This window comes from Mchenga conophoros, linkage group LG19, assembly GCF_057382185.1.
Source record: "Mchenga conophoros isolate Kocher_MC1m ecotype Shallow Benthic linkage group LG19, M_conophoros_male_GT1.1, whole genome shotgun sequence".
In the NCBI taxonomy this organism is placed as follows: Eukaryota; Metazoa; Chordata; class Actinopteri; order Cichliformes; family Cichlidae; genus Mchenga; species Mchenga conophoros.
Genome location: NC_140544.1, coordinates 6,717,344 through 6,733,831, shown reverse-complemented (window position 1 = coordinate 6,733,831; position 16,488 = coordinate 6,717,344). Strand labels below are relative to the sequence as shown.

Sequence of the window (16,488 nt, the reverse complement as noted above, 5' to 3'; positions counted from 1 at the left end):
CATATTATAAATAAAAAAAAAACTGTAAGACTCATTATCTATAATTCTTGGATCCTCGTAATTTTTGCCAGGAGAAACCGAGACAAATGATCACATTACATATTGGATATGACTTCTTAAAATTGCTGCTTTGGTAACAAAGAACAATTTAACATAATAGTAATTCAATAACTAATGTGTAAACTGTGTAAAGTCCAGGCAAAAATTCAGGGAGGCTGTAAAAACATTAACTAATAAATATTTAAGACTAAAGAACTATCACAGTATCAGCTACAAGGACAAACTCCCAACACCCTGTGGCTGTGTTTACATGCAATACTTTTAATACAAAAAATTATAAACATAATATTTTTTGTTCAAATGAACTTTTTGTACAGAATATCCAAGATGTGTGTCTGAAGGATGCATGCTTACAGGAATGAGCAGGAGGAGGAGGGTCCGGTGACTCAAATGCTCCATTTCTATTGCACATGTTGTTATTCTACATTTACATGTCATCAGTGACACACATGCTAATAAAACATAATCTCACAGCTCCATTAACACATGTTTTAATTCACGTGTGAACTTATCAGCAGCTATGAGGAGCCGATTTGATGCGAGTCGGCTTCTGGTGTGAACAAGAGCTTCAGTTCCTGAAGCCTCGCTAACTGACATCATAAAAAAATAAAACATAAAACGACAAAATGCACCAGACATCGACAAAGAGGGTTTTTTAAACAGCACCCGAGTGATTCTTTTTTCTTCAACCAGCCAACACAGTGAGAACTTCATAATAGCAGCAGAGGAATGATGAAGGTAAACAGAGGTGATCATAAAGGGTTAAATACAGTTGAGTCTCATCTTCCACTCGTCACAGTGAACAGGAAAGCTGGGAACACGCGCACGTTCACACACATCACATCACTTTTTTTAAGTTTAAAGGTCAGTATTTTTCCTATTTGAACTTTATTAGTCTGATGTGTCTTCCTGTGAGTGAAACAGAATCATTAAATACATGAAGACACACACATCTAGCACAGACTTGGTAAGATCTACAAGACAGACAAAACTGACTTTTCTACAGAGACTGAGAAATGACACATTGCAAGATAGACACAACTGAGAAAATATTGTGTAGAACAATGAAAGCAATGATGGCAGCAGGTTTACAGTCTGATTTTTGCATGAACAAATATTATAGGGTCAGTTTTCCCAACAGTGTGAAAATGACTTTTTTCTTTATCTGGTTAAAAACTGTTTATGATCAGATTATATCTGAAGTCTGGATGTAATTCAAAATTATAAAACTAACTTTGTGCAAAAATGTTTAAAAAGGTTTTGGGGTGCATATGCAGTGCCCACTATGATATACTGGTCTAATATTCTGGTTGAATAGGCATAAAAAATAGTCATAAAAGAGAAGAGAAGCGAGCGTCAGTGTTGACATTAACTCGTCCACCAATTTGGATGTGTGATGATCACAGTGATAATGTAGGATCAAGTAAATAAAGCCCCAGTCACACAAGCCAGTCAAATGGCCTGTGATCATTTGGCAACCACTGACTCTGAGGGAAGTGAGTATACCCCAACCAGTTTCTTGAAGTTGATAGTAGTCGCTGGGACGTAGACAAGGAGCTTCTAAATGCCATAGGTACCAGTTCAACCAACTGGTGAAAAACTCTCTGTCATTGCTTTGGTTGCTAGCATGTTGCTGCTGTCCTAGTTTGACTGGAAGTGACAGAGTTGACTACAAACACTTCCCAGCCACTCTCCGAATTTTAGTGAAACTGCAAAAAGTCCAACACAAGCTAGAAATAAAGATTCGTCACCTTCAAAGTAAAAGTTGCAACTTGTGAAACATGCTTGCCTCCAGTGGTGAGGCACGGCTTCTCCATTTCCACTTTGCGTAACATTTTTACAAATTGTACAAATTTTTACAAATTGTAAAAATGTACTAGTTCTCAGCTAGATGAGTATTTGCAGACAACCACGAAAAACTACAAGCAATGTGCTAGCAACCAAAGCAATCACTAGGATGATTTTGGTCCTGCACATATTTTGCAACCATTTTCACCCAGCGAGAGCCAACCCATTGGGGAACACACATTTCCCATGCAAACACTTGTTGTGTCATCTTCAATATGGTGAACAACTCTTGAGCAATGAATTCATGTCAGAGCCTCGACACTGAGCTAACCAGTTGCTTATTAGCTTAGTGTATTTATTTAGTTAAGGTAAATTAAACATATCAGCAGGTTAACCTACTTTTGTCTTTATGCTAACTATGCTAAACAGTTACTTGTTAGCTTAGCTTAGCTTAGCTTAATGTTAAGTTAACAAGCTTCTGGTGGTAGTAGTAGCTTCATATTTAGCATACAACCATAAGAGTGGTATCAAGAGAGAAAATCTTCATCAAATGTTAAATTTTTTTTAAAATCTGAACCCATTCTTGAATCTTATTTTGCTTGGTGAAAGGTGAGAACATTACTTATAGACGCAAGTATGACTAAAAGATATTATCTATCACAGCAGCAACCTCTAACCAGAGGTGTGGTCGAAAGACAAGGTGAACTGTAAGAAAAATTTCAAAATATTAAATAATTGGTGCTGACGATAACATAAACTGGAGATCCATGTGGACAACTTTTTTTTCTCCCCACAGTTTACAGTTTGATGTTGACATCTGTTCCTTATCGAGGCCTTGAAGTTTCCACTTAACCTTTCTCTAATTTCCCAGACTTTTGACAGATGCTTTCTAAGCATCCCGCTCTCTGTCTGAGCTCATCTGATGGCCAATATGGCATCATAAGATTTGCCCGTGCGGCAGACCTGAATGTTCTTGAAGCCGGTCTTGTTGAACATGTGTGTGTACTCGGACGGTGGGCGCTCCCTGCCCTTCGTCTGCACCAGCATGTTGAGGGAGAAAAGCTGAGTCATGATGGGCCCTCGTCTGTTCTCAAACAGCATCGCTTCTACCAGCAGGACGCCGCCGCCTGGCAGGAGGACAAACAAAGATACTGAAAGCAGTTTTTGTTTCAAATAGAAACAAAAACTGCTATAAGTATAATAATCAAATGAAAAATTGAGAAAATATAGCAACAATGTGTACTCTACTGAGTGAAATAAGTGTTTGATCCCCTCGAAACACATGATTTAGTACTTGGTGGAGTAAACTAGTGTTGGCCAGCAGGTTTGTGAACATCTTACAGTGCAGCAGATAAAATACAGGTCAAATCATTAACAAATGGAAACAATTACTAAAACTGTTATTTATGCTGTGCTCCAGATACCACGGAAGTCGGAACTTGGGAGTGTCGGCAGTAAAGTTGCAAAAACGAAGAAAAATGGGATTTGTTTTCATTATTACCAAGGTCGAGCTATTCACGTGTCACAAGAAAAACAATGTAATACTTGTTTTCTGTGCTTAAAAACACTGCTGCAGGGCATTCAAAGATAGAGCCTGATGAGTGGGCTGAGTTACAAATACACAACAATGGCAGTACAGATGACAAGTTTTTCAGTTTTACTACTGTTTACATCACAGCCACCATCTATGGCTGTGATTGTGATTACCTCAGGATTGGTGGGGTTGCTCTGACTCCGAGTTGAGGAGACGTTCCAGATGAAAATTCCAACTGGGAGCTCAGAAATGTCAACTTCAAACTTGATCGCTCAATAATATACTCATATTATTCTTACTCTTTTGATGAAGCTCATTAGCAATATGAAATGTAATAACAGTGGCTATTTTCAAGCTGGCCACTAACTCTGGTAAGAAAATGTCTCATTTTGACACAAACTGAACATAACTTGTCCGCTTTTGAAGCTGTTACTTCTCTACTTTCCCAGACTTGACAGATCTCACATTCAGTGGTTTGTCGCTAAAACAACAAACCCCCACATGTACCTGGTGTACTGACCTGGTGCACACATGTCATAGATCTTCTTCAGCAGCGTCAGGCACTTCTCTTCAGGCCAGTCATGAATGATTCTGGCCAGAACGTACAAGTCTGCAGTGGGGATTTCACAAGTGAAGAAATCTCCTGCACGTAGAGGGCGCAGCATTAATAAAGACGTATTTACCAGTTTATTGGTTACAGTGAAGAAAAAAATGCTTTTTTCCTAACTAATCTCATAGGGGACCTATTATATCTACTTCCATGCTTCTATGCATGATTCAGATTTCAAAATAACCAAAACAAGATGTTTAAGCTCCTTTCCTCCTCTTTTTTAACCCAGCTTTTTTCTGATTGGCTGCACCTTGCAAACAGGAGGTTTTGAACATTTTTCTATGCCCTTTCTAGGGAAGAACTTTCTATCTAACATTCACACACATTCATACTCAGACGCAAGCATCGGAGAGCAACCTGGGGTTAGTAGCAGAGGATCATGAACCTACCAACCTTCTGATTAGTAGGTGACATACAGCCACCCCCATGTATGTTTTTTCTTAAACATTTAAGGTGTTTTAAATCATCCATAGCAGACTTACCGGACTGAAATACAATAGCATCATTCTCCTGAGAGAAATGCTTCTGAGCCACTTCCACGACCTGCTGGAGATCAAACACTGTGACGGTGGATGAGGGATACGCCTTTGCCATCTCGCGGGCCAAAGCACCAGTGCAACCTAGCAATCGTTCATAAACAGCGATCAACATTTATCAGAGGGAACAATCCTTCAAAATGTTCATTTTTGGTATACATGAATTTGAGGTATCTACACCAATCAGGTATAACGTTACGAGCACTGACAGGTGAAGTGAATAACACTGATTATCTCCTCTTCATGGCACCTATTTGGGCGAGATATATCTGGGACCAAGTGGACATTTGTCCTCAAAGTTGATGCGTTAGAAGCAGGAAAAATGGGTGAGTTTAAGGAGATGAACGAGTCTGACGAGGACCAAATTGTGATAGCTAGACGACTGGGTCAGAGCATCTCCAAAACTGCAGCTCTTGTGGGGTGTTCCCAGTCTGCAAAGGTCGGTATCTGTCAAAAGTGGTCGAACGAAGGAGCAGTGGTGAGCCAGCGACAGGATGATGAGTCACCAAGAGACACTGATGCATGTGGGGGAGTGAAGGCTGGATAATGTGCCCTGCCACAAAGCAAAAATGGTTCAAGGAGCACAACAAAGAGACTGAGATGTTAACTTGTCTCTGGTTTCCCCAGAGCTCAATCCAATTGAGCATGTATGGGATGTACTGGACAAACAGCCCCGATTCATGGAGGCCCCACCTCGCAACTTAAACAACTTAAAGGTGGACATAATGTTATGTCTGATAGGTGTGTGTATATCTATTTGCCTTCTTGGGAAGAATAATAGCCCCTCTCAGATGTCAGAGCATCCCTGACAGCCTCTTACCTCCAAGATCTACTACGTTCTGGAAGCCGGAGAGATTGAACGCTGTCACAACGTCATGTCCATCCAGAACCCATGACGAGTTCATGAGACCCATGAATTTCAGCATGTCCTCTTCTGATCTGTGCGGTACAGTTTAGGTTCATATACTGAATCCTAACAAGCTCAAAGCCACACTTGAAGCAGCGGGATCAACACCAACCTGTAAATGGCTTGGAAGACCTCCTCTGCTGGAAGGCTGAATGTCTTTTCATTCTGATTCTTCCCCTCCCTGCATGATGACAGAGGATAAGGAACAATTCTTTGTGCTCATGAAAACAACACAAAGCGAAAGAGAATGGTTGCTTTACATCTGCAAACATTTCTAAAAGCCCTGTTAAATCAGCTCGTTTTGTGTGGTATTTTAGCCTGATGTGGTCCCATGTGAATACACAGACCTGACAGCATCCACCAAGTTGTTCCACAGTGGGTAGATGGTTTGGGATTGGTAGACGATCATGTCATGGAGAGATTTGGCGCTGCCTTTGGCCAGATAAAGATTTGCCACGTCGGTGCTGCTGTACAAAGCTGTTTTAATAGAAGAGAAAGAGCAATAAATTAAAATGAAAGCCTTAAAGAGCAGCTAAATGTAACTGTTACACAATTACATACAATTTAATTATACCATTTTTTAATTATAATATTATTACCTGATGTAGCTTAAATTTGACATGTTGGCTTTTTGGAATGATCACACTGGAGATCATTTTCATGCCCAGGGAGAAACCATCATATTTTTGTAGTTTCCTTCTCTCTGTACATCAAAAACTACTTTCGGTCACCACAGCGGGTAGCTCTACAGATTTCCACCCCTTGTGCCCTTCCTGACACAACCCCGAGGGGTTTGCATCTCCTCCCAGAAACAAATCAGGGATCTTTTGCTTGCTACACTATACCCGCCTCCTCCTATTCCTCACCTGTTCCATCTGTCTTCTCAACCTCCAGGATCTCAATGCCCACCAGCGCGTCCAGCAGCCTCTCCATCCCATCCAAGCTGGTGCCCAGCTCCTGAGCAACATGCTGGGCACTCAAAGGCTCCTGGGACCTGAGCAGCAGGTCAAATACTCCAAGCTCACAGGCTGAAAATATCACCTGCGGAAAGACCTGTCAAGTTAACAACTTTGCACTGGTAGGCAGACTTTTAGTTAAAAAACTATGACTATAGGCAGATCCACCACCTCAGTCCAGTTTGTAATATTTCAACAGTTCCTGCATATAGTGGAGAAAATCTGAATCGACACACATTAAATCAGACTGACACTTCCCGAAGATAAACCGTGAAATGTTTACCTTGGACACTCTGAAGCCGTTAAAATACTCCAGAAGTTTGAACGGGTAATCCAGCTCACTCTGGGACATATGCTCTGCCATTACTGCGCTCCTGGTGGGGAAACATACCGACACAACGCCCTCACAGCCGGAGGAAAAACTCGCGCTTAACGTGGACAAACACTCTCCACGGGATCACCACTTACCGTCCGGAAAGCAGCCAGAAGGATCCGAGTCTGGTGAAGGTTGGTTTTAGAGGGTGTAAGTGCAGCACGGTTAGCTTGGGTTTTAGATAAAACAGCCAAAATGTCGGCGGTGTGTGATGGAGCTGCTGCTGGGAAATGTTCGGCAGAGAATCAGCTAAGATACATCCGTGATCCGTGATCTTGCTGAAAGCATTAGGAGAAACCCGCTTTGGCTTTACACAACGGCGACAGTGCATGAGCCACAACAGCCAACACCAAACTCACACTCACTCACACACGTTGTGATGAAGTTCCCGAATCAATCAGCGGCGGAGGGAGGCGCAGTTGAGCAGTTGATATCAGAGATTTACGCTCCACGTGAATGAATAAATGCAGCTCTGAAATATGGATTAATGTTTATTATTGGTGTTACATGTACCAAAAATGTTCCAGTGTCTCTGGATATGACAGCGAACCCGGGAGAAATTACTTAGCAAGCACAAATAATATTTACTCATTCTTTGTGGCTATGAAGGACAAGAGGGGGGACAAAGTGTTACCTTGTTACAACCAGGCTGTCACAAAAACACAACACTTGTTCCGATTTCTTGTCTTGAACCTATGAAAACTCACTAATTGTCGAATTCTTTGACCTGTAAATTTGCAATTTTGTACATTTATATACAACATAATACAACGTCATACAATATAAACAATTTTAACGTTACATATTCTGTATATATTACCACTGTGACAGTGTTGCAACTACTTGCACCTTAAATTCTTACTACACCCACACATAAGCTACATAAGCACTTGTTTACTTTATTATTTTCTGTGCTCAGAGTTAAGTCTATTCTTTATTTTAGTTATTTGTTTATTTAATGTGAAGGGAACCTGCAGAGTAAGAATTTAATTGCTCTGCGTATCCACTTGTGTTTTGTGGTGTATATGACAATAAACTTCTTGAATGTTGAATAAAAAATTCAGTTTGACAGGTTTTTGGTAAAAACAAGGTGATTCCAAAAGAGCTATCAGCTGTAACCTTGGCATGTCTCAGCATGACGTGCAATGTGTCCTTAAGAAATAAATTAAAATAAAGAAGTGGAGGAGAAAAGACGTGGCAGACCTAAAAATGATCTTTGACAAACGGACAGTATCTTAAAGTCTGTAAGAAACTGGAAAAATCATGATACGTGCATCTGGACCGTTAGATGATCAATCAGCTGCTTGCTAAAGACAATCAGAAATATTCTCTATGGAGGGGTTAATGTCAGGAAGGCGTTTTTAGAGAAGGGAAATAGGAAGAAAAGGCTGAAATAGGGAAATTATACACGAAGTGGAGTAAAAATCACTAAAAACACTCATTCATGGACTGGCCTCCCCAGAGCCTGGACCTCAACATTATTGAAGCAGTGTGGGATCAGCTTGATAGAGATCAGAACGATATGCATCCAACATCCAAAGAAGAGCTTTGAAAGTCCTTCAAAAAGCCTGGAGAATTATTCCTGACTATTCCTATTCGTGCTTAATGAAATCACAAGAAAGCTTGTCTAAGAGATTTCAGCCTCTGTTGAAGAAAAAAGGTCCTCATGCAAAACAGACTTTCAAAGCTCATTAGAACTGTACAAACTGTTTTTCCTTCCATACAGGATCCAAAGGATGTTTCAAAACTTTTGCTCAGTACTGCAAATGTTTGCATACACAAGACTATTAATCCAGTATGTTTATATATGCGTAGATTTCCAGTATGTGCAGAGGGTGCAGCAATGGGAGGCCGAATTTCAGCTTTTGCAAAGATTTGCATGTTATAAATGTTGATGCTAATGTACCAGCGAGCTACGGTATCCAAATATTAGTGTTGTTGACCCAAGTCATGTTTCAGTTTTATGCAAACACATTTTAACTACTTGGGATATCTTATGTATGGGTTGTCTTACGCAAGCAAATCAAACCTGTCCTGATGAGGCTGAGTGATTCATTCAAATCCTATGAAGTAAAAAAATATTCTGTTATTTGCTCATTATTAACATCACCCTAAGTATTTCCTTCAACATATAGATTTTTTAAAATTATTGCAGTATCAAACAGTAAGTTTAGTTCCTAGTTAAACACAAAGGTTTTTACTTTACTAGAGGCAGCTTCACATTTTGTGAAACTCTTAGCACTTTTTTTTTTTCTTCTTAGTTATATTACAGAACTTCTAATTACTGCATGCATGTGCCACCCAGCATGACTGTTCCCCCACCATCGCTGTCAGACGAAAGCAAACAGGACTGATGGAAAGACAGTGATAAAACACGGGAAAACTGTGTTCCTGCTAGCGATCCAATCACGCATCTCAAATAAATTCCAGACATCTTCAATTATTAACCAAATTGATTTATTATGCATGAACAAATCCCTTCCTGCTTCTGTCACGCAGACACGCACACACACACGCCCAACATTTAAATACATGTGGTGGGAATTCAGCATAGCTCACTTTGTTGTTGCACATGCTTTAATAAAATGATAGATATATTTACAGGATAAGCAACGGCTCTGAAAAACATTTTCTGCAATAACAGCTCCCGGTCCCACCCTGCAGCACACTGCAACGCTCCTTGTATTTTGTTTTCCCCCCCTTTGGAAATTCATCCACATTTAAAAAGAAGTTTAGAACGCAAAGAAGGAAATACAAAAAAACAAACAAAAAAAAACAAACAATGGAGGGGGGGTTTGGCCAATACGACATAGCATTATACGTATATGGAGTTCATCAACTACATAAATATGGCAGTAACACTGAGTAATTCATACGGACTATTTACAAAGTTTGTGAAGTGGGGAAATATTACAGTCTGTGCATGGACGACTGATAGAACATATGCCTTCTTAAAAGTCTGGGGGACCGAGTCTAGGAAAAGCCTACACCTCCATCCTTCTGCTTGCCTCCTCTGTTAGACCGGTCAGGACTGACACAACAAACAAAATAAGGCACAATTAATACTTGGACCATTTTCAGGGGAATCTACAGACTTGCAGCTGGCTTGTGAGGCATGTAAACAATTGAGTCGATTGATTAGGACTGCCCTGTCATCTTCCCTTTGTATTCCCGATCACTGATTCAGTCCATCTGATGTGATTCAAAACAAGTTTCATATGGCGAGGACCTCTGACCCCTCCACCCCCTCCCATCCAAAATAAAAAGGAAACAAAAAAAAAAAGAGAAAACAAAACAAAAATTTGCCCTCCCGCCCTGCCCTCCCTCTATGCTACTCAACAAATACAATCACATGGTGACAAACAAAGAAAACTAGTAGTGCATACACTACAAACAACAGGAAAATGCGACGCCCTGCCAATTGCCTTTGGTTAGGCCACAGCACTGCCCTCTGAACAAGGGGAGACAATGACTTAAACACAAAAAACAAAAGAAAAAAAATTAATCAAATGATTGATTGATAAGCTGTCCGAAGCTGAAGCAGTTTCAGTTGCAATGTGACTAAACCAAAGATAAAAAGAGAGAGAAATCCGCTTCCCCATCCCAGTCCACTGATCATCTCAGACCAATGTGTTTCTCTGACTACCTCGGACCAGCCTCCACCCGTGCCCTGCGGCGACCATGACGACCACACTTTCCCCCTCCCCCAGACAAATGATTAAAATATTTTAGGGTTTTTGTTTCAGATACATCTAATGTCACGAGGCCTCTCGCCGCCCCCAGATGTGTTTGCTGTCGATAAAAAAAAGCTCCTCGAAGGTTTTTGCGGTCAATCGCTTTCTGTTGGTGGTGATCTCTGTGGGATGGAGAGAAGAGGGAGGTCTGGGTGTTTACACTTGAATTCTGCCCTTCCAGAGCAGCCATGTCACCGGGCAGAATCAGGAGTGAAGATTTTGGCCAGTGGGGCAGGAGAAGGGAGTGGCAGATAGGCCAATAGGGCAGGAGGAAATGGAGGAAGTGGTCTAGGGGGGCCTGGGGGGGCCCTGTCACAGCTGTTTGGGGCTCCTGGCTTTGGTCGGAGTGATGGAACCTCTCAGTCGTGTTTCAGGTGGTCCTTGATGTCCTCCTCGTCTGTGTACTCTGACGGCTCGTCGCCCGGCTTCAGTAACCTTCCGACGTAGTCATACTTTTCTGGAAGAAAGTGCAGAACAGATTTAAAGCTCAAACAAAGGGCTGAGTGATCAATAAAATCACCTGACAGACGGCTAACCTACAAGTAACCGGACAATGGAAAAATTGTTTGGCTGGGTTTCCAAGTAAAATGTCAGACAGCTGGTCAGGGTACATTCAATTGCCTTACGTGGTCAATACATTTTGGAGATAAGGGATTGCATGTCTGATAAAGATTTGGCTTTGATTTGCTTCGCTAATTTTCTCTGGATTTATAAATGACTGTAGGGCAGAAACAGAAATCTGGACCTGCATGTCTGCTGGCTGCCCTAAAAGCCACACACACAAAAAGTGACCGTTGAACCCCCGAGGCTGAATCAGCAGACTGGTTTTGGCTGGTAAAAACAAGACATCTGACCCATGTGTGACACAATCAGCAACAGTCCAAAAATCAAAGATGCTCAGTTTTTAGGCTTAGTTTGGGAAGGCTTAAGTGTTTGAGGCTGGAACCAAAATTATTACATTATAATTTGTTTTATGTCAGTAAATTAATCAACTCGTGATTTAAGCTCCCAAACCTCTCTCAATACTTAAGCGAATACATTTGCCCTCGATGTCAAGATACAACTTTGGGCTGGAACAGCGCTGAGCGTAAATGACATGCTGTCATCCTCTTATAAGAGTCAATCAACTGCAGTTTGGGATTCACCAACTCAGCCAAAGCTGCTCAGTCCTGCTTTAAAGTGTTATTTAAGCAAGCAGAAGCCCGGCAGTACTTCAGACCAGTTCCAGTCCAAAATTAGACACTAATACAGTAGATCTGAGGTAAATCACACGAGGAAAGTTTTAAAATGACAGACTGTAACAGGATCCAACACTGTGCTGCATGTACAGCGAGCACAGAATAATCCTTGGATTATGACATGTCAGAAAATGAAGGCCTTTGTTTCCTTCCAGTTTCAGTGCTTCCTGTTGTTAACTGCTCTGCTGAAGATGTGGTGGCGGGAGATATTTTCAGGGTTTTTTAGGTTTTTGTTTTTTTGCATGTCTCTTTCAAGTTCACTCCAAAGTTTCTTTCAACTCCAGACAACCAACAAACATTCAGAGCTGAAATGACTTCAAGTCTATGGATAATCAATGAATAACAATAGTATAAATAATTTTGTAGCTTCAAATCCTTCAACACCTCCCTTTCTTAAAAAAGATTTTAATTAACTGCAGGTTTTTAACTACAGACTGCAAATAGTCCATAGTGAAAATAACTGCTGATATAATTTGACAGTGTGCTACTTCTGATCTTTATATCACACACAGTAATTTGTCTGTTTCCAGAGTAAATGAGACACTTTATGGCATCACCGTAGGTGTACGGCAAAAAGCAAAAAAATGCCCATATGGCATAAACAGCAGGTCACTTCATTAGCAGATTAATGAGTTATGAAAAGGGCTCTTAGCTACAGCTGCTTCTTCATATTTTCTACAAGAAGGGGCAAACTGAAGCTGCTGACTCATTTGGTCCACTGATGGTTTTTCCACCACTGACTCACCTTTAAAAGCCTAATAAGTCACTAACGAGTATTTAGTGAGGGTCTACTTACATAATGACTGCAAGTAGTGTTTTCCCCCCCCAAAATGACAGGCCTGAGGGTCCAGTCGAGGAAAAACAAACAAAGCAAAAAAAAAAAAACAACTTGCTTTTTTGGACAGTGAAGTAAACTTGAAATCAATACAAACAGAAGATTAAAACTCAGTCAGTGCTGTCTAGCTATTTGGATCCTCACTTAATATGATGGGTGCTGTTGTGAAATCTGAGCAAAATCAATACGAGTGTATTTTCTCTTCATAAGCGTACCCATAAATTGCATCTCCCACTCTCTAACACTCTCCATCTGTACAGCACTGAGATCTGACAAGTCGTCGTACTCGTCCCTCAGGATGTCTTTCTCCAGGCAGAAGGTGGCCAGGCCTCTCGAAGCATCCCGGCCAGCGAAAATGCCATAAGGACCATCTGAGAAACAAACAACAGCAAGAATGAGTAAGAGTTAAAGTACTTTCATATCTCCTTTAACTAATCAAATAACCAACAAAGTGTTTGCACTCCACTGTGTGTGCAGCGCAAAAGCATCACATGGTTTTACTGAGAATAAGGGAAAGTATACAGATGAAGTTGCAGTAAAGCAACAAGTTAACCTTTTATGATTAACTCAGACTTGCATCTTGTGACGATAGCAGCTGCTTCACATTAAACGTTTTCAAGAACAGTAAATACGCATGAACGTGTTCATTAAGCTGCTAAATAAATACATTAAAAATAGTTTGTTTTTAAAATCATCCACATTGTAGATGCTGAATGAGCACTACTGATGTTTTTATTAGAGTCTGGAGATAGATTAGTATGATCATATTGTAATCTGAAACTCAATATCAGCAACCTAAGGAGTACATTTCCTGAGTTGCACAAGAGTTTAACTGGGGCTGCAACACTCTGTCAATTAAACAGTTACTCAAGCAGAAATTTAATCATGTCAACAGGCACTTTTCAAGCAGAAATGCCAAACATTCACTCGTTCACACCACTCAAAAGGAATGAGTCCTTCAAACTCTTCTGATTAGAAAGAAAAATCAATCATGCAAATCTTCAGAGATGCAATGAATAGGCAGTTGTTAGAAAAAGAACAAATTTTTTTGTCCTGTAGAAATGTCACAGAAATGACAGGTCTCTGTTGTCACCTATGACAATTTGTTACTCTAAACCAGACATGCAACAAAACTCACCACATTATTAGCACTGAGGGCTTTAGTCAAACAAACATTGTAATCTAATCAGATCACATCCAGTATTTTCCTGCCTTTGTTACAGCCCAGTCTTGTAACATCTGCCAGCAAGATGAATTTTTATAAGGACATGTGTTACACTAAGGGACTTCTGCTTCTGATATCTGACTTTATTATCACTCGAAAGGGACCAGTGATATACAGTCTCATAAAACTCCTGAAGTTTTTCTCCACGTTTTGAATCCTTCATCATCTTCCAAGAGGACAATCATCTGACTTGCATGTGAAAACTCTGCAGGCTTATATAACGGTGCAACCCAACACAGATCAATGCTCACTCTGACACTGCTTAAGAGTTTATGAAGCAGAGCTAATCAACTCAAAGATAAGGAGTACTCTTTACCTTTCACAACCAACCACGAGAATTAGAGATAAAACTCCAGCGTGCACTTCACACGAAACTTCAGTGTGCAACGTAGACATTTACTAAATTTGAATCATGCTGTTTTTTTTTCATGTTGACTTGATGTGTAACAAAAAAGAAACGCTCACTGGACCACATTAGTGCCAGAATAAGGCCTGAAAGACAGAGCAACAGCTGTGAGTGACAGCTACAACTGCAGGGATACAAGTGACTTAATATAATTTCTGATTAAAGGGTGGATCTATTTAATGCCACAATGAATGACAAATGCATCAGATCTGACAAGGAAGGTGGTGATGGAACAGCAGAAAACACCACCATTACCAAGTTGCACATCTTTATTCATTTTAATTTATTTAGTTTATGCCTTGTTTTACTTTTCTATCAACTGTTTCTCCAGCATTAAATCCAGTGTGACTAATATACACTACAGTTTATGTCACGGTCCTGCCAGCTCCACTGAGCCTCTGGTAGTGTGTCATAAGTTGGTGAGGTGGACAGATTCAGGGCCTGCTTGGCTCGGTCCTCTCATTGTGAAGTAGCAGACTGACACATGAGACTGCTGTTTGAATAATTATAGTTTATTGCAGAGTTGACGGCTGACTCAGCCTTGCCAGAGAAAATGCAGAGTAGCACGTTAGACGGCTGTGGGCCCGTCACATTCGTTTTGTCTAAGTGAAAGACGTGTCATATCTTCTTTTCGTGTTTTGCCAGTCTCGTCCCTATAACTCCATTTAACTTCACACAGTGGCACCCAAACTTGCTTTTCCCAATCGCAAATAAACATACAGTACGAGTACAGTAGTGCTGAGGTCATTTGAGGTGAAAATATTCATGCAAACTGTACAGAATTGATGCATTGTGAGTCCCATCACTGTAAACAAGCGACGGGTCCAGTCCAGACACTCGCACATTGTGCACGTCGACAAGCTAACAGGCTAGCGTTAGCAGACTAGCATGCTAAAACGTAATAATCATCTCCCGGCTGCATAACTTTAAACAGAAAGTGTCGCAGGTTTACGGTACATTAATATATATATATATAAGGTTCAAACGTCTGCAACTTTAGTTGTAGTCACAACCCCAAAAGAAAAGTCGTGCTAGCGGCTAGCTAACAGCTAGCACTCCATTCAAAAACATAGACAAAGCCGAAGAGCTAGGCTAACCCCGACGGTTTGCGCCCAAATTTTGGTTCGGGACAACTCACCCCAAGAAGGGACACCTCAGCTTCCTCACGCAATCGTAAAGATTGTCGTTTTCCCACAGCTCACTCACCTTTACCGTAAAACTTTTTCCCGCTGGTCACGTCGAAAACTTTCATGTTGACGGCCATCAGGATGCGGGGGTTCTGGATACCGTCGTACTCCCGCAGCTGCTCCAGAGTGAAGTCCCGTCTCCTCATCTTGGGAAGCGCCGAGGCCTCGTCGCCCTGGGCCGCGTATGAGTATAGCCGTTTGCCCCACCGTCGGTAGACCACCAGACAGACCACCGCTACTAGAACTAAAATACTGATATTCAGCAACATCCCTCCGAGGCCAAGCCCGTCCGACTCCTCCGCTGCCCCCTGCCCACCGCTTGTGTCAACTGGTCCGCTCGAACTGTCTCCATCGTCCGCCATACTGCACGGTTAGCGCCTACCCGCCCCTGGCCAATGCCGCGTTCACGTCCTGTCGGGAACCACTAGTTGAGCGAGGGTTCAGCGTTGTTGCTGCTGCTGCTACGGCTAGGCAAAAATGAAAGCGACTGCTCCACAGGAGCCCCAAGATCTTCAGTCTCCTTGTGTCAGCGGATTCGCCTTACACTGATAGAAAATATGTTTGAAAATAGTACAAAAATTATCTATATATGTGTGTGTGTGTATAACAAAAAAAGACAAAAACAACTATGTGTATATATATATATATATATATATACACACAAATTATAAGGCAACAGCAGAGTTTGTACAATTTTAATGAGCTTGAAAGTGAATATTTGTTATAATCACCTTTATTTTTCAGTATAGCCTGAACTCTCTTAGGCACCCCCAAAAAGTTGATTCTGTTCATCTGGACGTAGCGTTTTCAGTGGGAAAAACGTCTTATCACTCTTCTAAGTGACTTCTTCAGTCCCAGCCAACTGCAGGTCTCCCCAACCTTTTAAACAGTACCTTTGCACAATGATTGAAACCAGCCCACTGAATGAACAATGGGCTGTGAGGTCAGTTCTCTCTTAGGCAGCTTTCTTGTCATTTCTTTAAGTAGTCTTCAGGAATAGTTCTCCTGGCTTCTTGAAGAACATTCAAAGCTCATTTAAATGCTGTATGTCAATAAGCTAGAGATCCAGACTGTGGGGAGGCCAATCCATGACTGTTAG

The 16,488-nt window shown here is 41.2% G+C and overlaps 2 protein-coding genes across 2 annotated transcripts; both read right to left on the bottom strand.

Annotated features, from left to right (window-relative positions):
• Nucleotides 1-303: 303 nt before the first annotated feature.
• On the bottom strand, nucleotides 304-7,164 carry asmt2 (acetylserotonin O-methyltransferase 2). The gene is made up of 9 exons (XM_085257504.1): nucleotides 6,860-7,164; nucleotides 6,675-6,765; nucleotides 6,302-6,476; nucleotides 5,783-5,912; nucleotides 5,548-5,616; nucleotides 5,349-5,467; nucleotides 4,475-4,612; nucleotides 3,903-4,025; nucleotides 304-2,975 (listed from the first exon to the last, which is right to left on the bottom strand). The coding sequence occupies exons 1-9, from the start codon at nucleotides 7,093-7,095 to the stop codon at nucleotides 2,764-2,766; spliced, it is 1,293 nt and encodes a 430-aa protein (XP_085113630.1). The 5' UTR covers nucleotides 7,096-7,164; the 3' UTR covers nucleotides 304-2,763.
• Nucleotides 7,165-10,077: 2,913 nt separating this feature from the next.
• pgrmc2 (progesterone receptor membrane component 2) lies at nucleotides 10,078-16,348 on the bottom strand. Its single transcript, XM_085258414.1, has 4 exons — nucleotides 16,121-16,348; nucleotides 15,409-15,934; nucleotides 12,787-12,942; nucleotides 10,078-10,955 (listed from the first exon to the last, which is right to left on the bottom strand). The coding sequence occupies exons 2-4, from the start codon at nucleotides 15,749-15,751 to the stop codon at nucleotides 10,858-10,860; spliced, it is 597 nt and encodes a 198-aa protein (XP_085114540.1). The 5' UTR covers nucleotides 15,752-15,934; nucleotides 16,121-16,348; the 3' UTR covers nucleotides 10,078-10,857.
• Between the last annotated feature and the right edge of the window lie 140 nt (nucleotides 16,349-16,488).